Consider the following 22,345-nt stretch of genomic DNA (forward strand, 5'->3'; position numbering starts at 1 on the left):
GTAGAAATAATTTGAGTCTGATTAGTCTATAAATTGGGGATATACACGACTTTATAATGTATCCAATAAATGAGTTAATGCCAGCTCAGCTGCCACATAGCGATCATATGAAAACTAGTCTGTTCCTTACAAAACAAGTGACATTTGAGCATTGTGAAGAATAAGCTCTGCAATAGGCATGGCTGCTTTTCCTTTGAATTGATTCCATAGTGACTGTAGCAATCTTTCCTGCTAACAAAGAGAGTGATGTTGAAGCTATTTTTAATCTGCTGATGTTGTCCTGCTCTGCCGGCTCAGCATATTCACCGGTGGAGTGGATTGCAGTTCTGAGCATGGCCAATATTTTATTTGACTGAAACCTTAGTCTGACACGCATTGCAGGGCTGATTCTGGACAGAACACATTTGCTTTTTATGTATGTGACAGGTATGGTTCTCCAAACTGGAAGAAGATTACAGAGATGTCATGTTTCGGTCTCTCAGACCTTCTGTGGTAATAAGTTATGACATCAAATGGGATATATTTGATTTAGTGATCAGAAATCTGTTTCTACAGAATGACTAAATTAAGTGTACTGAATCATACTGAGCATGCCCACAGGACGACCTCCCATTGGAGGTCGGGGGTCACATGCTCAGGTCCTGTTGCACCTCCTATTGGACAATCTGGAAGGTCCCGTAGCACTACTGCTATAAAAGGTTCGCATGGTCACTCAGCCATGCGCTAGTGTATACTTGAAAACATGTATGTGTAGATGTGTGAAAGTCGCTCTTTAATCAACCCCCTTCCTAGTGTTGTTGTTTGCTCGCGTATGGTGGATGTTTGCTATCTAGCGCCTGACAGTGCCATCTGCACACGTTACAGTGCCTTTGCACCGTGCGCAATCAGTGCGCTTTCCTGACAGCCTGTCAGTGTAGGGTGGGAATTCCCGCTTGGACTCAGCATCTGTCTCTGGGCGTCCTCAGGCACGGGCTTAAAGGCCACTGAGGGACAGAGAGTTTCCAATCACCAGCTTAGTGGGGGTGATTCATAGGGATCCCACTAGTGTCTTTCAGCTGCACCCTGGGACTGCTAACAGGGCGCAGCATATTTATGGCGACTCTGTGAAGCAAAAGAGTTTGCTTCTATTCACACTGGGTGAGGTCTAACCCACGTGTGAGCAAGCATCCGTCCGCCGTTACTCAGCAGCTGGTGTCATCTCTGTACGGTGGACCCCGGACTGCGAACACACCCCATATATTCCCTATTACTATTATTTTGTGCGTTCCGCCAGTCCTAATATATATATATTTTTAACCCTTTGCAGTGTCATGTGATCACCATGACTAAACGCTCGGTGATCGCATGAAGGTGCCTGCTGTTTCTGCCAGCAGGGAACTGGGACTCGTAGCCAGAGGGTTCACTCCTACCCTCCAACTACGATCGCTGTGATTGGCTGTTCAATTCTGATAACAGGCGCAACGGAGAAGGGCTAAAGCTAAAATATTTTTTAGAAAAGTAACTGACAGAGAGTATATGCTTTAATATCAGTAATACAAGACAGGCCAGTGTATCTGCATGGATATTCAAAAACATAATGCAACACTGTTAGCAGGAAAACCACCAGGAAACTGACCACCAGGTTTGATAACTATTCAAAAGGGGTTTCAAGGTTGTGAAAAGCTTATAATCCATACCAAACTGGGTACAGCCGGAGCCACGTATAGTCAGAAGAAGAGTTCCGTGGCATCACCCTTGCAGCAAGATGCTTCAGCTCTGGATGAACTTCTGTGCCTCAATGTCAAATTGTTATCTTTTAACCTTTTTATCGCCACAAGTCTGCTGTACAGAAAAAGAATGGAATGGCAAATCAGGGATATAGGACATAAGGTTCAAAAAACATCACAGATAAAAAGCAGCTGTATTTACCATCACCAGGTCACAATACTAATGCACTACAGAATGCAGTAGGTCCACCTAAAGGCAGAGGAAGCACAGGTCTAAAATACAGATAAACCCATCACTCGCACAAATACCATTCATGGAGGGGATGGTTGCATAATATTACACACGCACACTGCTAAGTCTTGTATAGGGCTCCAGTCAGACATAAGTGTAGTGCACAGTTTCTGCCTTACATCCTATTAGTGACACCTATATTATTAGAAAAGTCTGGCTGCCCAGCACTATGTAAGTGCATTCCACACCCCAATTCCCCCAGCCAGCACTAAAGGACCCAGTTGCACCCCGAAAAAGATGAAACGATGTGCAACAAAAAGATGTAAAAAATGTATGTAGTATTGCTCAATATTTTGATCAAAATATGGAAGCTTGCAATTCACATTAATGTTCCTCATTTTCATTCGAGTCCCTACACTAAAATTAAAAGTAACTCTCCAAAACGGACATAAATTCATAAAAACATTGCAGAACAAAGGCAGCCATATTTACCAATATTAGGTTATAATACTAATGCACTACAGAATGCAGCAGGCCCTATCACTGGAACTGCCATTCACATAGGTCAAAGGAACAAGTCTGGGGGAAAAATGGAGGCCACCATACTCCTGCACAACACAACTGATGGTCCCAACCCGATTTATAAGGCAAGAAATCCCACTTATTAATCCTGACAGGGCACACCTGTGAAGTGAAAACCATTCCCGGTGACTACCTCTTGAAGCTCATCAAGAGAATGCCAAGAGTGTGCAAAGTCGTCATCAAAGCAAAAGGTGGCTACTTTGAAGAACCTAGAATATAAGACATAATTTCAGTTGTTTCACACTTTTTTGTTAAGTATATAATTCCACATGTGTTAAGTCATAGATTTGATGCCTTCAGTGTGAATGTACAATTTTCATAGTCATGAAAATACAGAAAAATCTTTAAATGAGAAGGTGTGTCCAAACTTTTGGTCTGCACTGTATATATTAGCTATTCTATGTGTATTCATGGCATATGGTTATTGTGCCCCTACTGAAGCCACATAGTGTTCTTACCAACTATGATACCCCTTCCATGGCCCTCATAGAATATGATGCCGCCAAACATTACCCCACATAGAATGATTTTCCCACATTCCTCCACCTACACAGCATAATACCTCACAGCACCCCATAGGCTCCACACACATAATGATGTCTCCCATAAACCACATAGTATGGCCTCCACAGCCCTCCATACAGTATGATAGTCACCACAGCCCATACACAGTGATAGTCACCAAAGGCTCCACACAGTATAATGGTTACTACAGCCCCCACATAGTATGATGTTCACCACCGTCCCCTGATACAGAATGATGGCTGCACAGCTTCCTTATACCAAGTATTGACCCCAACAGACTCCCATATAGTATCCTGGCTGCACAGCTTGCTATACACCTTCTCCCACAGCCCCCCCCCCATACAGTATGATGACTGCATAACTCCCAATACACAATATTGTCCCTCACAGACTTCCATACAGTGAAACCCCTCCACCCATACAGTATGATGTCCCTCATCTTATAGTACTCCATACAGTATTATGCATCCCAGTTTTAATATAGGACAAATTTAAAAAAAATGGATACTCCCCTAATCCATGCTCCCTGTGCACCTTTGGCTCGATCTCCTCTTCTAGCTTGTCTCGTAGTGAGCCAGCAAGGGCGGAGTGATGCAGTGACATTATTTCACCGCCTGACCTAAGCAGGATGCATGAAGTCGCTTTTGTCATGGTGAAGGAACCGGTGTTAAAAGTATTTGCGTCCTGAGATATTGTTAAGTGTCGCAATCAGTCCCATGACAGATCTGCCCTATGGCTAGTCCAAACCTCTCTGTCAGAAACTGTTCTTAGACAGTAACTGTAATGAACTTGGGATGAAATGGTAAATGTCAAAGACATAACTACTGGTTTTATAATTGTGTAATGTGGTTTTTTTTCTTTGTTTTTTAATACTATACAGAGGTGCACAAAACACTGGACGCTCTGCTACCACCAGACAGCTATTTCCGCTTCAACCCAGTCATGAGTGAAGACATATCACTTGATGAAAACCGCAAGGAAAAACTCATTCAGCTGCTTTCAGATGGCCAAAACTATCTAGAGCGAAATGAAGAGAAACTAAAGAAAGCTGCGAAAGTCTTGAAACAGGACAGAACTACATTCCAGCAGATTTGTGACTGGACTAAATTAAAAGTGGATATGTATGATGGCTTGCCACTTCTCTCGAAGCTGTAGAGCTACAACCATGTATGACACAGGTTCATATGTCCATTATCAGTCAACACATCAATTGTGTGCTGTTTACATCTTCTCTTGTAGCCAACAAGTAAAGGGATCATTGTGAATGAAGCTTCTTTAATTGTTCCTCTTCAAGCTTAATGTGAAGCTAGAGGGATAGAAATACTTCATTTTAGACAGATTTTTACATTGATGGATAGAGTTGAAAGAATTGATTCACATGACTCCAGTCTATTGGCCAGGTCAGTAACCTGTGACCATAGGACGATAGTCCTGCAAATGACATACATACAAAATGTCACGCAAGTCTGGCTAATCAAAATAAGAGCTGGGAAAGGCTGGGGATTAGGAGATTTGCAGGGCTACCATCTAACAGTCAGAGAATACTGACCTGGCAAGACTCCTGGGAACCAATTATCCCATGTCTATTGCTGGATACTGCATTTGAGATCAGAAATGTACATAGTATAAATATTCCTTACTTTTACTGTTTTATTTGACTTGTATTAATGTGCGTGGTTTATCTTTATAGATTTTTTAAAGGGAACCCCTCATTGAATATGGCCGTAATCTGTGAATGACTGTGTGCACACTTTTATACAGCAAAGTCAATTACTGATTAGGACCGCTCTCTTGACTGTTAAGCTCAGAATGAGCAAGGAATTAAATGAATGGAACTTATACTGAATCTGTTTCTGCCAGCCTATTTATCAATTTATCCTACCTTATAACATACTGGCCATAGATTGCAGAGTAGTTCCATGATGACTGGTTCCCTTTAAGATCAAATATTGATTTCCATCCTTGCCTCCATCCTGTCAAGAGATAAGTGCACTAAAAACTTATCCACCACAAAATTTAAAGAGGTACAATTATTGTGCCTATAAGTTATATACGGTAATTAAATTGGTTTACATACACACAATAAAATGATATTTTCTTAGACTTATATGACAAAATAATGTTCACTGCTGAAATTCATCTTCCAGTTGAATACATAAAAATTTTCATAAAAAATTGTCTAACTCAGTTGCTTTACTTATCTTACCTATGCTGAGGAACTGTACAGTACTTCTTATACCTTAATGCTCAGTTTTGATTCTGACAATCTGTTACCAACTTAGTTGCTCTATTATAATACAGGTTAGAATGCTGTATTGCATTCTGAGAGTTTCCTACTTGAAAATAGTAGACAGCACCTTGTGTTAAGCTTACACTACCCAGAAAGTATATCTTTATGATTAGCTGTGAGCAGTCAGTGATCAATCAGGGGATATTCTAAACTTTAGTCTAGTGATCTACAGAACGTGATTCTAGCCTATTGGGCCCGACTGGTAGGAATTCCAGATCAATATACAGTTAAAATAACAGCCTATACTCTCCTCTGGTGCTGGCACTTTTCCAGCAACATCGGCACCTGGTCCCTATGGGATTACATGAATTTGTATTGCCTCATGAGCTCGGGGCTTACGTGACATTACTTCATATGAACCCTGTGCCTAATCTGCGTCCGCTTTACTCTTACTTCTTTTGGACAAAACTGGCACTTGAAATTATTGAGAGCTGCTGCTGCTACTCGGACTTCCTCCGAATGTGCGTTTCATCCGAAAGAATTGAGAGTGAAGCGAACACTGATTAGATGCAACGTTCACATGACATAACGTTATGCAAGAGCCGATGTCGCTGGAATGGCACTGGAGCTCAGTATAGGCTTTTATTTTACATGCAGAAATAATAGCATTTGAGAAGATGTTGTCCGAGTATTGGACAACCCCTTTAGGTTGCTTACATCTTCAGCGGGTGAAATAAGTATTGAACAAGTTATCCATTTTATAAGTAAATATATCTCTAAATGCATGGAATTGTCACCAGATGTCGTTAAGAGCCCATCCAATCTGCACAGGCAAAGAAATCAAACCATAGACGTTCATAAATTAGGTATGTGTAATAATGAAAAATGACTCAGGAAAAAGGTATTGAACACATGAAGAAAGACGTGCAAAAAGCCATGAAAAGACATGACACCATCTGAAATCTATCCGTAATTAGAAGGCATACTTGCCACTTAGTGAAAAATATCAGCTGGTTCAAGTCATGGTCTTTAAAAAAGGTGTCTCTTTACCATGGTGCCACACAACATCTCATGATGGGTAAGTAGGCTCAATATCTTTGTAACCTTGTTGTTGCAAAACATACTGATGGCATTGATTACAGATTAGTGATGAGCGAATATAGTCGTTGCTCGGGTTTTCCCGAGCACGCTTGGGTGGTCTCCGAGTATTTGTTAGTGTTCGGAGATTTCGTTTTCCTTGCCGGAGCTAGATGATTTGCGACTACTAGACAGCTTTATTACATGTGGGAATTCCCTAACAACCAGGCAACCCCCACATGTACTCTGGCTGGCCAGCAGCCGTAAATCATGCAGCTGAATCAACAAAAACTAAATCTCCGAGCAGTCACAAATACTCGGAGATCACCCGAGCCTGCTCGGGGAAAACCCGAGCAACGAGTATATTCGCTCATCACTATTACAGATGAATTTCTAAACTACTGAAGGCTCCAGTGAGCTCTGTTGGGGCCATAATCTGGAATAGGAAAGATCATCATTTCACCCTAAACTGGGCATGACCAAGTGATTCCCGAAAGATATCACAGAGGAGTGAAAAGAATTCAGAGGAGTGAAAAGAATTCAGAAGAGTTGTCCAAGAGTCAAGGACCACCCGTGGAGAGCTACAGAAAGACCTGAAATCAGCAAGTACAATTGTTTAAAAGAAAGCTATAAGTAATGTGCTTAAATTTCATGGCCTGTATGCACCAAAAGCATATTCAAGCACATTTAAAGTTTGTTCAGCATCATTAAGACAAAACTGTGAAATACAGGGAAAATATGTTCTGGTCAGATGAGATCAAAACTGAACTCTTTGGGTGCCTTAATACACACCATGGTTGGAGGCCAAAAGGCACTGCATATCACCTCAAAAACACCATACCAACAGTGAAGTTTGGAGGTGGGAACATCATGGAGCAGTGCTTTGTTTCAGCATATGGCATTGGCAAACTTCAAATGAGTGAAGGAATGACGAATGGGCAAATGTACTTTGTCATTCTTGATAAAAATCTGTCATCTCTCAGGATGATGAAGATAAAACAAGGGTGGACATCTCAGCAAGACAATGATCCCAATCACATAGCCAAGGAAACTCTCTCAATTGGCTTCAGAGTAAAAAAAATAATGCTGCTAGCATGTCCTAGCCAATCACCTGACCTGAATCCCAATAGAAAACTAATGGAAGGACCTAACCCTCAGTTTTCATAGGAGCCCATAGAACCTTCAGGATTTGATGAGTGTTTGTGTGGAATGGGCTGAAATCATAACTCGGCAATGCATGTGGCTAGTTTCTCCATATAGGAGGCGTCTTGAAGCTGTCATCAGCAACAAAGGCTTTAGTATGACATATTAAAAAAATACATCAAATTTTTTTTCCTCTTAATATATTGCAGTTTTCTTATATGGCAATGTGCACTTACAATTGCTCATTTTGCCTTTCTACCCAGCTAATTCTTCTGTTTTCCATTTGGTCTTTGACATTCCATGACTAAAAACTGACTCCCTAAATCCTTCTAATTTCTATGTAGAAACAGGAAGTTCTTTTTTCCCTGCATGAGTCATCAGTCACTGCAAATGTGTCTGGTAGTTGGGAGGAAGTAGCTGGTCGGGAGTTGAAGAGGGGAATGACTCATGCAAGGAAAGTATACTTCCTGTTTCTGCAAAAAAAAAAAGTTTACTGGGTAGAAAGGCAAAACGAGAAATTGCAATATATTAAGAGGATACTTTGATGGAAGTTCTTCTTTAAATAAATTTCAGTAATCATGTTCAATACTTTTTCCTGTGTCATTTCCCATTATTACACACAACTTAATTTATGGACTACTATGGTTTAATGTATTTGCCTGTGTCGATTGGTACAACTTTGGAAATATGTTTACTTGGTGATGTGTTCAATACTTATTTCACCTGCTGAATATGTACGGTAAATTGTGTTGAAGGTGCTCATACACCTTATAATTTATTTTTACAATCTACTGTTTCTCAGTTTTTCCAAAGGCAGGATGAAAAACATATTGGACAATATTGAGTGGATCAGTAGTTTATATAATAAACCTTAGAATGGATGATGAATATAGTGATATATTTACAACAAAACTGTAATCTTGAAAATTCTGTCCAGTCTATAGGCAGCTTGTTGTACAGAAGCAAATTTATTTAGTTCTGTGGCAGAAGACTCAGTGACTTATATAAAACTATTTAAATATCTGTTTTATATAGCATAGGAGTTGGGTGATCTCACTCAAAGATTGCCAGCCTTCTCCATTTGAATGTCAATCACTGAGGAAGACTGCCCACTGGACTCCTAAAGCTGGAATGAGCAGTAATAAAAAAAAAAAAAAAAAAGTTGACTGAAACCTGTTTGCACAAAATTATACTCTGTTAGTTCTGCTCCTACATCATGCGGCCACAGATCAGACCGCATGTTCAATGTGACAGATGCCCGTAAGGGTATTGGTTAGCTGCAATGAGAAGTCCATGGGCTTTACTGCTACAATGAAGATACTTTAATCCTCTTATGCCAATGACTTTGTGGTTCTCCTGGTAAATATATTGTATTATATTATCACCAATTCATTTAATTAAAGAAAAATGTATGCAGATTCCTTACTGATAATGTTATGTCTAATTTGGCTCTGAGTTCATTTTGCAGCATCTTAACTTATCAAGATTCTTGTGTCTGTGGACTGTGTAAATCCTTTTGTTGTTGCACACTTGTCAATTTTTAATATTCTCTTTTATACTTGAAAATACTGTTGAATATATTGGGGTATATGCACAGCATTAGAGTATACTTTGGTTTCCCTGATTTCGAAAAACACATTATATAATTCACAAATATACTGTATATAATTTTCAAAAAGTGGTAACGTCAAAATTAAGAGCCCAATTCATCAAGACCAGTGTTGTTCATGCCAGTCTTCATGAGGGAGTGTCATAGAATGTTAGAGTTGAAGGGACCTCCAGGGTCATCGTATCGTGACCTACTCCCTGCTCAATACAGCACAGGGTTCACTAGACCATCTCAGACAGATGACTGTCCAGCCTCTGTTTGAAGACATGACAGCCTGTTTCACTCATTGATCACCCTCACTGTCAAAAAGTTTTTTCTAATATCTAATCTGTATCTTTTCAGTTTCATTCAATTGCATCTTCTTTCCATGTGCAAATGAGAATAAGGATGATCCCTCTACACTGTGACATCCCTTCAGATATTTGTAGAAAGCTATTAAGTCTCCTCTTAGCCTTCTTTTTTCCAAGCTAAAACATTTCCAGATCCTTTAACCGTTTCTCGAGGGACATACTTTGCAGTCCTCTTACCATCCAGGTAGCTCTTCTCTGAACTTGCTCCAGTTTTTCAATGTCTTTTTTTAAAAATGTGCCCAGAACTGGACACAGTATTCCAGATGATGCCTGACCAAGGAGGAGTAGAGGGGAATAATTATTTCATGTGATCTAGAATCTATGCTTCTCTTAATACATCATAGAACTGTGTTTGCCATTTTTGCTGCTGCATCACACTGTTGACTCTTGTGCAGTCTGTGATTTATTAGTATAACCAAGTCTTTCACACGGGCTGTAGCTTAGTTCTATTTCTCCAATTCTGTAGATGTAATTTTCGTTTTTTTTTGCCCAGATGTAAAATCTTGCATTTCTCCCTGTTAAATGCCATTCTATTAGTCGCTGCCCATTGTTCAAGCTTTTTTAGATCCTTCTGAATGCTTTCTCTGTCTTCTCTAGTGTTAGCAATCCCTCCTAGCTTTGCATTTTCTGCAAGTTTGATTAGTTTAACTTCAGTTCCTTGGAAGTCAGATGCTCCTCACTCATGAAGAGGTGCTCATAAAGTTATAGGGAGAACTGTAACTATTTCAGGAGAAATAAAAGAAAACAAATCAGCTCATGGAACAAGGATCCCTGATGCACTGATACAGCCTTGTAGTACGACAAGTTTACATGCAGGAAAAATGTAGAAATCCTGCAACGGGGTCCTTAAAATAACATTTTTATTGAAGATCCATTAAAAATCCAATGTGGAGTAGCATACGCGTTTCTGACCCAATGTCCTTAAAGGGGTTGTCCACTACTAGGACAACCCCTTCTTGCTCTAAATGTTTGGGGCTGTTTTGAACATTAAGAAGTCAGAGCTGCAGCTGATCCATTTCTCTTCCTATTCAAAACGTGCGAAGGTGGGGACAGTGACACCAGCCCTGATTGGGTGCCAGGGTCACGTGTAACAACAACCGCACGGGAGTCCCAGGACCGTGAGTGCTGGCATCACTGCAAAGGCGCTGGCACAGAAGGGGAGTATAGGCTTTATCAGCCCAAAACATTTAGATTAAAAGGGGGTTGTCCTAGTAGTGTTTAGCCCTTTAATCATTGCATACCTAATCCACACTGAAATCTTCAGCTGTGTATACAAGTGCTTCTCACTAAATTAGAATATCATCAAAAAGTTATTTTATTTCAGTTCGTCAATACAAAAAGTGAAACTTTATAGTCATTACAAAGAGTGATCCGTTTCCAGTGTTTATTTCTGTTATTGTTGATAATTATGGCTTACAGCCAATGAAATCCCAATGGTCAATATCTCGGTAAATTAGAATAATTAACAAAAAAGCACCTGCAAAGACTTCCTAAGCATTTAAAAAGGTCCCTTAGGCTGTTTCAGTAGGCTCCACAATCATGGGGAAGACTGCTGACTTGACAGATGTCCAGAAGGCAGTCATTGACACACTCCACAAAGAGTAAGCCACAAAAGGTCGTTGCTAAAGAAGCTGGCTGTTCAGAGTGCTGTATCCAAGCATATTAATGGAAAGTTGATGGGAAGGAAAAAGTGTGGTAGAAAAAGGTGCACAAGTTACCTTGATAACTGCTGCCTTGAAAGGATTGTTAAGAAAAAGCCATTTAAAAATTTGGGGGAGATTCAAAAGGAGTGGACTACTGCTGGAGTCATTGCTTCAAGAGCCACCACACACACAGATGTATCCAGGACATGGGCTACAAGTGTCACATTCCTTGTGTCAAGCCACTCATGACCAATAGACATCACCAGAAGCGTCTTACATGGGCCTGGGCATCTATCAAGTCAGCAGTCTTCCCCATAATTGTGGAGCCTACTGAAATAGACTAAGGGACCATTTTAAAAACTTAGGAAGCCTTTGCAGGTGTTTTTTGTTAATTCTAATCTATTGAGATAATGACTTTTGGGTTTTCATTGGCTGTAAGCCATAATCGTCAACAATAACAGAAATAAACACTTAAAATAGATCTTTCTGTTTGTAATGACTCACTTTTTTGCATTGTTGAACTGAAATAAATTAACTTTTTGATGATATTCTAATTTTGTGAGAAGCACCTGTATGTAAAAATCATACAATGTAATTTTCAGGATATTTTTTAAGATGGTGTCTCACAGTTGAACTCTACCTATCATCAAAATTACAGACCTCTATTCTTTGTAAGTGGGAAAACTTGCAAAATCCGTAGTGTATCAAATACTTATGTTCCCCACTGTTTAGTCAAATGACATTAAGCACCTTTTAACTCTTGCTTTATGAGATTAAAATGAAAACAGTTGCTATTTAACACAGTGTTAGAGTGGTACAATCAGGTGAAATCATCTGCCATATATAGCCATTTTTTGTCCTGTGAAAATCAGCAATGTTTGAAATGTCAGAGTTCACAAGCATCATCTCATGTACCTGTGACATGTTTGTGTATTATTTTACGCCCAAGTATTTCTCGGTCCTATTATAACCTAGATTCATGGCAGATAAAAATAGCAGGCTAACTTTTTTAGGTGTAACATTTGTGGTGTAGCATGAAAAGGTAAATCTTTTTTTGTTCTGTCATAAAGAGACATGGGAGGGGAAATGCTGCAGGTGACATTATTAATAAAGCAGCTTCATGGGAGTGGGATGGGGTATTAGTGGATATCTCCTATGGAGAACACTGAAAGTGGCACAGAAGACAAGCTGATCATGCAAGAATCGGGTGGAATCCTTTATTGATAGCCTCAGCATTTGCAATGCTCATAGGCCTCTTTCTTTTATAACAAAGACACCGATACCAGCACAGCAAACCAAACCAAATGGCGTTAAATACAAAAAGGGTGCAAGTCACACCCACATCATATTTACAATATACAGAAGGAATATTAAAAACAATTAAAATTGATTTATAGATAATCAGTTGATACATGCATTAAAAAAAAATCAGTTAAAGGTCAGAAAACATGGGAAGATAAATTGCATATAGTGAATGGCCTTGGGAATAGAATGCTAGCATAGGTAAGCCAAATCAAGAGTCCATTTGTGGCTTCACTGGCCTTCAAAATACGTTGGTCGCAAACACTTTCAGGAAAGGCAGGGTCAGTGCCCAGTTCTCTACAGTGCTGATTTGTATTGCACAACTGTTCTGAGTCAGAGTATAGTTAAGAACCACTTAATTAAAGGGGTTTACCCACAACAAAATTCATTTTAAGTCAATACATATTGGAATATTAACAATTTCAACAATTGGATGCATTTTAAAAACATGTTCCTGTGCTGAGATTATCTTATAAATGTGTCCCTGTCGTGTAATGACCTTTATCGGCATGGGAGGAGGCAAAAGAGTATACAGGAATTACAGCCGGGGATCACAGCTGATTTTTTTTTTTTTTTTGTGGTAAAATATTTCCCTGTCTGTTTTTAAATAATGTTTTACCTCAAAGAAAGAATCAACAGTGATTTTGTCCTGTAATGTCTGTATACACTCTTTTGCTTCCTCCCCTGGCCAGGGGCTGCGGTATGTCCAGACTGTACATTCTCCTGCACGGTCATACTCAGCCATTTCACAGTACATAGGGGTACATTTAGAAGATTATCTCAGCACAGGATCATGTTTTTAACATTTCCAATTGTGGAACTTATTATTCCAAGATCTAATGATTAAAATTAACTTTGTTCGTGGGAAAACCTCTTAAAGAGAAATGACAGTCCATCATTACTTTAAGGCTAGGTTCACATTGCGTTAGGGCAATCCGTTTAGCGCATAGCGCTAGCGGGTTGCGCTAACGCAATGCTTCCCTAGGGTCCGCGTTCGGTGTCCCCGCTAGCGCAGATCCCCGATCTGCACTAGCGAGGAACGGACCTCGGGCGCGCCGCGGACGCTGCAAGCAGCGTCCGAGGTCCGTCACTCGAATGACGCGACATCGCTAGCGCACGCCCAATGTGGGCGGGCGCTAGCGACGCGCTCACCATTACAGGCTATGGTGGCGTTAACGGACTACGTTAACACCGCGTTATGCCGCGGTGTAACGTAGTCCGTTAAACGCGGTCACATAACGCAATGTGACCCTAGCCTAAGACATGAAGGTCAATCCATCTGAAAAGTTGCTTGAATCTTGAAGGTATCCTCAATGTCGGTCATGAAAACTATCAATCACTATGATGAAATTTCCTCTAATGAGAACTGCCACAGGAAAGGAAGACAAGGAATTACCTCTTCTGTAGGGGATAAGTTCACCAGAGTTACAAACCTCAAAAACTGCAGATTGACAGTCACTCAGATAACATCCCTTATAAATGATGCATAGACATAAAGTAGTAATCTCAACCAGAGGAGACTGAGAAGCAGCCCTTTAGGCTATGTGCACACGTTGCGGATTTTGCTGCGGATCTACAGTAGCTTTCCATGCCTTTACAGTACAATGTAAACCTATGGAAAACGCAATCCGCAGTGCCCATGCTGCGGAAAAAAAACACGCGGAAACGCTGCGGTTTACATTCTGCAGCATAATTCTTTGTGCGGATTCCGCAGCAGTTCACACCTGCTCCTCTATAGGAATCCGCACAAAATCCGCTGTAAATCTGCAGGTAAACGCAGTGCCATTTTTGTTCCTGGCGCTCAGATCCAATATTGCGGCCAGCATGCAGCCAGCAGGAAAGAAAAGGGTGAATCAAACACCCGAAAACCCCGCCCATATGACCCAAAACTGGTCCCGCCAAATTCAGGTGACAGGTTCCCTTTAAATGAAGATGGATCACTATTATGGTACTGTCTAAAGTGACGAGGGATCGTCTTGAGGAGGGCAATGTCTGTCGCTGTCTTGGCTGCACAAATGTCCCGCACATGCTCCCGCACACGTACTGTCAGCTCTCTTGATGTAAGTCCAATATAAATTTTTGGGCAGCCGCATGTCGCAAAGTAGATGACATTCATGCTACTGCACAATGTTCGATGTTGAATATTGAATTGATTCTTTCCATCAGAAGAGCCGAATGCGGTGCAGCGCAGGACATTTGGGCAGGCAAGACTGTGACCGCATGGTATAGAACCAGGTATTGGGCCCCTAGAGCCAAATGGATGATTAAGAGTAGGAATATAGTGGCTACTCACTAAGGGTACATGTCCAGTTTCAGGATGGCTGGCGGTTTGGACGGAGCGGCAAACTCGCTCCGCCCAAAGCTCCGCCCCTTCTGGAGATGCGATGATGCCGGATGTGTTCATTGCACACATCCGGAATCATCGCACCCCACACATAGGGCCTTGTGTTTTACCTTGCGGCGGCACAGCGTCGCCGCAAGGTAGACTGACATGCTGCGATCTAAAAAGACGCGCCGCATGTCCGGAATCGCAGGGCCGCCGGGTGCGTGTTACCATGCATAGTGGAGACGGGATTTCATAAAATCCCCTCCACTATGCTGTAACATCTGGACGCTGTGGATTGAACGCTGCGGCTCCACGCAGCGTTCAATCCGCTGTTATTCCGGATGTAAAACGGCACGTGGACACATACCCTTAGAGATCTTTAAGATTTTTAGATATCCTTGCAGTCATGGTGGGATAGTCACCAAGAGATGTTCCCAGGGAGGGCTCAGTACTCAGAATAGACCAATGTTTTTTAAGAATCTGTCTCATAACCTCCCATCTGTGATTAAACGTAGATATGAACCTAATTGGTCCATCCTTTACTTTACAAGGTCGGGCTCTGGAAGGTTTAAGAAGATTGCTCCGTGGAGTTGCCTTTGCTCTCTGATATCCCTGCTTTATGCACCGGTTAGAGTAACCACGTGCCGCAAACTGGGATCTTAAATCAGAGGCTTGTTTTTCAAATTTGGCATCGGATGAAAAATCTGCCTCATCCTAAGGAACTGTCCGACCGGGACGGCCTTAATCGTGGAAGGATTGTGAGCAGAGGATGCATGAGTCATAGCATGTACAGATGTTGGTTTATGATAAACATTCTGTCTGGATACATCCAGACTGATCAACCTCAAAGCTGACATCCAGGAAGTTGACCTTCCTGATGTCATATGTATACGTGAGGCGGATGTTTAAAGAGTTCTGATTCAATGTCCTCATAAACTCCGCAAGCTGCTGCGCCGTCCTGTCCCACAAGAAAAAAATATCTATGTATCTGCCAGCACAGCACATGGGAGGCGGCCTGTGGGCCCCCGTCGCCAAAAAGGAATCTCACAGGAACCCAGGAAGAGATTTGCATATGAGGGCGCACAGGCCGCGCCCATGGCTGTGCCGCTCTTCTGTAAATTGAAGTGATCTTTATAGACAAAAAAGTTGTGGGTCAGGACATAGCACAGCAGCTCGAGGATAAATTCACACAAAGGGCCATCACAGTTGGAGGCCCCCAGGAAGAGGCGGACCGCATCGATGCCATGCTCATGTTCAATACACGTATAAAGGCTCTCCACGTCAGCGGTGACCATCAAAGTATCGTGGTCCACAAGAATACCATTGACCCTAGGCAGGGCGTCCGTAGTGTCCCGTATATATGACGGCAATGTCTCCACCATAGGTTTTAAATAAGTCAAATAAATTGGCATATTGGGTTACAAAGTCCTCCAATGCCTGACAATAGGGCGCCCTAGAGGGTTGAGGGCATTCTTGTGGATTTTGGGCAGTAGATAAAACTTTGGAATTTTAGGAGATTTCACAGTAAGCCCATCCAAAATCTGCCGAGTGATACCAAGATACCTTGGAGATCAAGAGAGAAAGACTTTAGAAGGGGGGAACATTGTGATCTGGCTTCAGGTCAAATACGAAAGGGAGGCCTTTAGACAACTAAGGGATTCTGATACATATTCCAGACTATCCTTTAATCCTCTAAAGTCTTTCTCTCTTGATCTCCAAGGTATCTTGGTAAGGGCTCTGGATAGAGATGTGATCACTCAGCAGATTTTGGATGGGCTTACTGTGAAATCTAAAATTCCAAAATTTTATTTACTGCCCAAAATCCACAAGAATGCCCTCGACCCTGTTCACAATAACAGTAATTTTGACCAGGGATGCCCAAACTTTTACATGCCAGTGTAGCTCAGTAGTTCTTGCTTGTATCCTGACTCAAAACAGATGTAGAATAGGGCTCAGCACTGTATGAAATTGTGTACTAATGCTGCCTCTGTAAAACACCTGATGGTCACAAACACTTTCTGAAGGCCAAAAGACTCTATGAATGAGCTCATGATAAGCCACATCTGTTCATTAGAATCCATTCCAGATGACTACCTGATAAAACTTTGAGAGAATGCCTTGGGGTATGTAAAGCTGTCATCGGGTAACAGAGAGGTACTTTGAGTATTTTAAGGTTTAACATATATTCTGCTTTGTCTCACATTTGTTTTGTTTTTTTCACTCCTTGACCCCAGTCCATCATTTTGCATTTTTTTATGTCACTTTCTACAGTGTTTGTTGGCAGTATTTGTGCCTAATTCTTCAAAATGGAGCACGCGGTTCAGGAATTTTACACAGTCAAAAATCTTTATTTTTTTCTTTAACCATATTTGTGACTATTAGTGTACACAAAATAGTAATACAATTTGCAAAAATTGCTCTAAAAATTATGGTCTACATACAATTACTCCGAGGGGGACTGATAAACAGTATAGACTAAAAGTTTGGACACACCTTCTCATTTAAAGATTTTTCTGTATTTTCAGGACTATGAAAATTGTACATTCACACTGAAGGCATCAAAACTATGAACTAACGTGGAATTATATACTTAACAAAAAAAGTGTGAAACAACTGAAATTATGTCTTATATTCTGGGTTCTTCAAAGTAGCCACCTTTTGCTTTGATGACTGCTTTGCAAACTCTTGGCATTCTCTTGATGAGCTTCAAGAGGTAGTCACCGGGAATGGTTTTCAATTCAAAGCTGTGCCCTGTCAGGTTTAATAAGTGGGATTTCTTGCCTTATAAATGGGGTTCTTCTGATGAAGAATGACGTCACTCCTTCGAAGCGCGTCGGTTTTTTGGTCTCTGTGCTGCCCCATATCACCCACAATCTCCGTGATGTCACACGCTGACCCTCGTGCCAGCTATTCCCTCCTCTTGTTATTCTCCCGCTCGTATCCAGGGACGCCACTGGCCGGGGCTTTCAATGGCTCTACGCAGCTTCTGCATTGCACCGCTGTGCTGCGGTTGATTACTCCTGCCTGCCCATCCTCCTGCCTACACTCCTACATGCCGGATCTTCCTATCCAGACCGGACTGCATCTACCACGCTATACGGCGCTGCACTTCCATCTCGGTGAGTCCTCTGGTGCACTACCATCGGTATCCCTAGTGTGGTTACCATCTCTGTTTTCAGGTCTGGCATGGGTTCAGTTGCAGTTGACCTGCTACGGTCTCGGGGCTTGTAGGAGAGCACAGGATGCATATTCACCCTTTGTGGTATCATACTTTTATTGTGCCAGGGTTTGATTAGGGTTTTGTGTGTAATGCCGTCACACTAGTGTACTCTACATCATCCTGTCACCCCTTTAGCGTGGATTCAGTTGCACTTACATTTATTGGTTATCCCATTGACAGAGGTGGCACCTGCCTGTCCTGTTTCCTGCAGCTTAGAGTTTCATCCTGTTTTTGTGAGGTAGCGCGCGTGTGTTCTTTTATATCACTTTTTTTTTTTTTATTTTACCATTGACCTAGTTGCTTGAGGACTTTTTTGGGTGGAGGACTCGTGTTTTTCATTGACACAATTTTTTTCATTGATACAATTCTGGGCTACAAACAACTTTGATCACTTTTTAGTGCTTTTTTAGTAGGTAAATAATGCCAGTGTTATATTGTATGTCATAGCACTTTTTTTCTATATGTAACTATTTTTTTTTCCATGATTTATTCTTCGTCCCACAGTGGGATTTAAACATCCTGTACTTGGATGATTTACAAAATACACTGTGCTAGATATGTAGTGCGGTGTATTGTGCCTTCCTGTTGGTATTGCATCTTATTAGGCCCTCCCTTTGGCAGACTCCGGGGGACTTTTGAATGCATCTGCTGCCATTATAAAGTTTCATCATTGTGAGTCTACAGGTTCATTCTAGGTATACTGGTTGGGTGACACATGGAAAACACCTACTGCTTCTAAGAGGTTTAACGGTCAGGATCAGAGCTAGCCCTGATTATGGCTATTGCTGTCAGGAGTCCATTTTATGTTACAGCTGACACCCCCCTACTGATGGCGCTGGTTTATTTCTGAACCATGTGATATTAAAATAAGATCAACTTTAATGTTGGAGAAACTGATTGTAAATATCAGTCTGTTGTATGTCTTTGTGATTTTCCTTTTTTTTTTCATTTATTTGAAACCAAGTATTTTGACTGAATGATTTCCATAATATGAGCATTTGATGGGTGGGTATATGCATTAAAATTAGTTCTCTGTGAAACAATGGGCAGTGGAAGAACTTTCATATTTTGCATGAAGTATCCATTCTACAAAGTACCTGCAGTAACACATGTATATAGCTGTACTTTTGCTGGTTGAGCAATGTATGCACACGAGTACTAAGCTCTTGACCAAGAAATGCATAGGCCTTTTTTTCACTAAAAGAAAACTATATCCCTGGAGAAGTTATAATTTGTAAATGCTTTAACAAATCAATAGCTGTGATCCACTTAAAGCACATAATTCACTTCACCAGGAGAAGCAGTGCCTAGTAAATAAAATGTATAATGTACGAGAGAAGCCAACAAAACCTACACAGTCTGCATGAAGCAGAAATAGCCACTCTTTTTAATGGATTCTTTGAATTTGTAAACATTACTTTCATCAACAGTATTACCGGAGGGAATGAAGTCAAAGTAGAGCAAACAGCTGCTCGACAAAAGGCAACAGGAAATATGCCATGTACTGTTTACCGAGAAATCCTTAGCTAACTCGATCAAAAATACAGGAAAATTCTTGTAGTCCAGAATCAATAACTCTAAAAGGTGCTGGATTATCTGACATTATTATCTACTGTGAAAGATGTATATAAAACCTGTTTTCTAAAGCAAAAATCCCTCAATAATGCAGCCCAAAATAAAATGTTACATTGGCAAACAAACAGAAGAGGGGTCCCTTTTCAAAAACAACATAGGGACCCTCTTCAGTTCAATAGCTCATCGTAATTCACAATTCTACCTTCTTTGGAGGTGGAAATATAACGGCTTACCTTTTGGTCCCCTCTTGATAGCAACATTTCTGGAGTGGACATACCATTGATGCAATGTCTTTATATGCAAATTGCCTCTTCTGAGAAAAAGAGGACTTAAACTCTATAGCGCCATCTGTTGGAAGTAGCGATCCTACAAGCCACAATCAACCCTTTAACGAGTTGTGCAATATGACTTAGGATAAAAGCCAAATCAGTATCTCAATTCGCAGACATGGTGTTTCGGGCTGTTGGCCCTCGTCAGTGCGAAGCATGAGAACTGATTTGGCTAGGTGAGAGGCTCTGGACTTGGGTCTATGGGGTATCTTTTCTCCTTATGGAGAGTGACATACCATCTCTGGCTATGTCTTTAGTCAGACATAATTCCTAAATTTTGCTCAGTCTTTAACATCTAGTTCTGAGAGGTGCTATGTGTTTGGCCCTTCTTTATCGTTGAATACACATTGCCAACAATTAAAACTATTTAATTATAACACGCCTATGGAATATGTGCTAATTTATATATCGTGGAGTCTTACCACTTGGACACCCACCAACTGGCATCACAGGACCCTTTTATTACCAGAAGTTCAAAGTTTGTCCCTGGAGGCTTCTTACTGCTCAACTAGACTGACCGGTCTGTCCCTAGATGTAGGTATTGTAAGAGACCTGTCAGTCAAAGGGAACAAAGCAGTGAGAAGTCACTAAGGACCAGCCTTGGACTGGTCAGTAGAGACACTTAGTCCATAGCCAGTATATTTTCTCGGAAACGCCAGAGTGTTTCAGTATAAAGCACACAGGGCTGCAATAATTGCTTACTTCATGCTTCCTGTGTTTCGGAAAGCTGGAATCAGATGAAAGGTTCCCTTTTATCTTTAATCGACCAAGCATTTTAAGCACTTGCATCTGAGATTTTTGCATAGATGCAAAATGTGGGAGTAAATAAGTCAATGCTATATAAACTGGTATTTTTACCTGCTGATTGTTGCTAAAAATCAGATGCTCTACATGTAGGAGAATACGAATAGACTAAGAAAGTTGAAAAATGGGGTTATGCCAAGCACGGCAAATTGGAAGTTATCATACCTACTGGAAGCCAAGGTAGACTTTATTTGGATGCCAGCTTAGATACAAAATAGACCAACAGCAATCCTTTTAAAAGAATGTTCATCTTTCTTCCCATCTACTCAATGCACTGGATTTCTTTTCAAGTTAGGCTTGGTGGAAAGAACAATGGGAAGATGAATTTTACATCTCTTGCTAAAAGCCTTTTAATATGTGCTTGTAAACTATAATGATAATAAAGAATATAAAAAAAAAAATCTGCAATATTTCATTTCTTCTGAGAGCACCAGGAGGCACTGCAGGTATGACAACAGAGTCTTTGTGATATTTCAATAACAAACTATGGAAATTTACAGCATTTTCAGGACTGTTTACATGTCATAAGATAGTACCTAAGAATGTGGTGCCTAAAATTATATGGTTTGTCAGTCTCCAATTCACTGCAGCTATTTCTAATTCAAAGTCAGCTACCAAGGTCTGCATGTCAGCCCATAGGGAGAATGTATGAAATTGCCATTTCAAATTGCTCTGCTATGGAACAATTTGATAATTTAGAGCTGTTATATGTGGAATAATACTGATAATCACATCACCTACATTGCACATCTGGAGCTGAGGTTCTGAGTTACAGTACACATTGATATCTGCTCTGGGATATTTTTACTATTTCTTGTCCACAGAAAGCCAAACCCAATAAAGGTTAAGTGCACAAGTGTAAAGAGATGACATGTTGCCCACATGCCCACATTCCCCCTTGAAGAACATATCTATTGTTGCAAAAAGTATTTTGATGTATAATGTGAACTGTGACATGCGTTATGGTGTTGTGTTCTGCCAGACAGTAGTGAGAGTTAGAGTTAAGTTTGTGACTTGCCCAGAGTGGGAGGTAATAAGCTTAGTTTCCCGTCAGAACATGAGATAGGTCCCAGTGTGTGTAGAAAGAAAATTTAAGGTCTGGTCAGTGAGCAGTGCCACATGACGTGGGTGTCCCTAACATCAGAGGAGACCATGATGGAAGATAGTGAGATCCCCAGTAGAAGCAAGGGGAGAAGTGACAAAGTCAGAGTGACAGACCGGAAATGGGACCAGGGGAAGGATGCCTAAAGGTAATAGGCCAAGAAGGGACAGAATACGTGAGACGAAGAGAGTGCCCTGGGTGGAAGTTATAAGGCATCTCTGACAGAGAAGTGAAGTAATGGCCATACTGGCAACATAGTTCCTTTGAGGGGAAAGAAGACATGGAGCCATGGTTGACTAAAGGACTCTTGCTAACTGGACTGTCAAGATAGCAACGGCCAAGATAGAGGACCTGTGAGCAAAGAGAAAGGAATTGAAACTGTGTATAGAAAATGCTACCTATTGTGAAGAAAATGTTCATCAAGATATGTACCCGCTATCTACTGCATATAATCTCTGCTAAATTATCGTTCAATAAAGAGTTTATTTTGACTGGTGGTCTCCCTCACTGAACTGCAAAACTGGTCCTGGCCAACCAAAGTCATCGGTTACATGCAGCCTGAAAGTGGCTGGCATCTCTATACTGTAGTA

General features: G+C 41.0%; 1 protein-coding gene across 1 annotated transcript in view; it reads left to right on the forward strand.

Annotated features, from left to right (window-relative positions):
* The window catches only part of PNPLA8 (patatin like domain 8, phospholipase A2), an 89,699-nt gene extending 84,485 nt beyond the window's left edge, over positions 1-5,214 (forward strand). The window contains exon 10 of the mRNA XM_077265081.1: positions 3,926-5,214. Coding sequence (XP_077121196.1) covers positions 3,926-4,200 — 275 coding nt within the window. The 3' untranslated portion in view covers positions 4,201-5,214. The remainder of the gene's footprint in view (positions 1-3,925) is intronic.
* Positions 5,215-22,345: the final 17,131 nt, after the last annotated feature.

The sequence above is a fragment of the Ranitomeya variabilis genome, chromosome 5 (assembly GCF_051348905.1).
Source record: "Ranitomeya variabilis isolate aRanVar5 chromosome 5, aRanVar5.hap1, whole genome shotgun sequence".
NCBI classification, from domain to species: Eukaryota; Metazoa; Chordata; class Amphibia; order Anura; family Dendrobatidae; genus Ranitomeya; species Ranitomeya variabilis.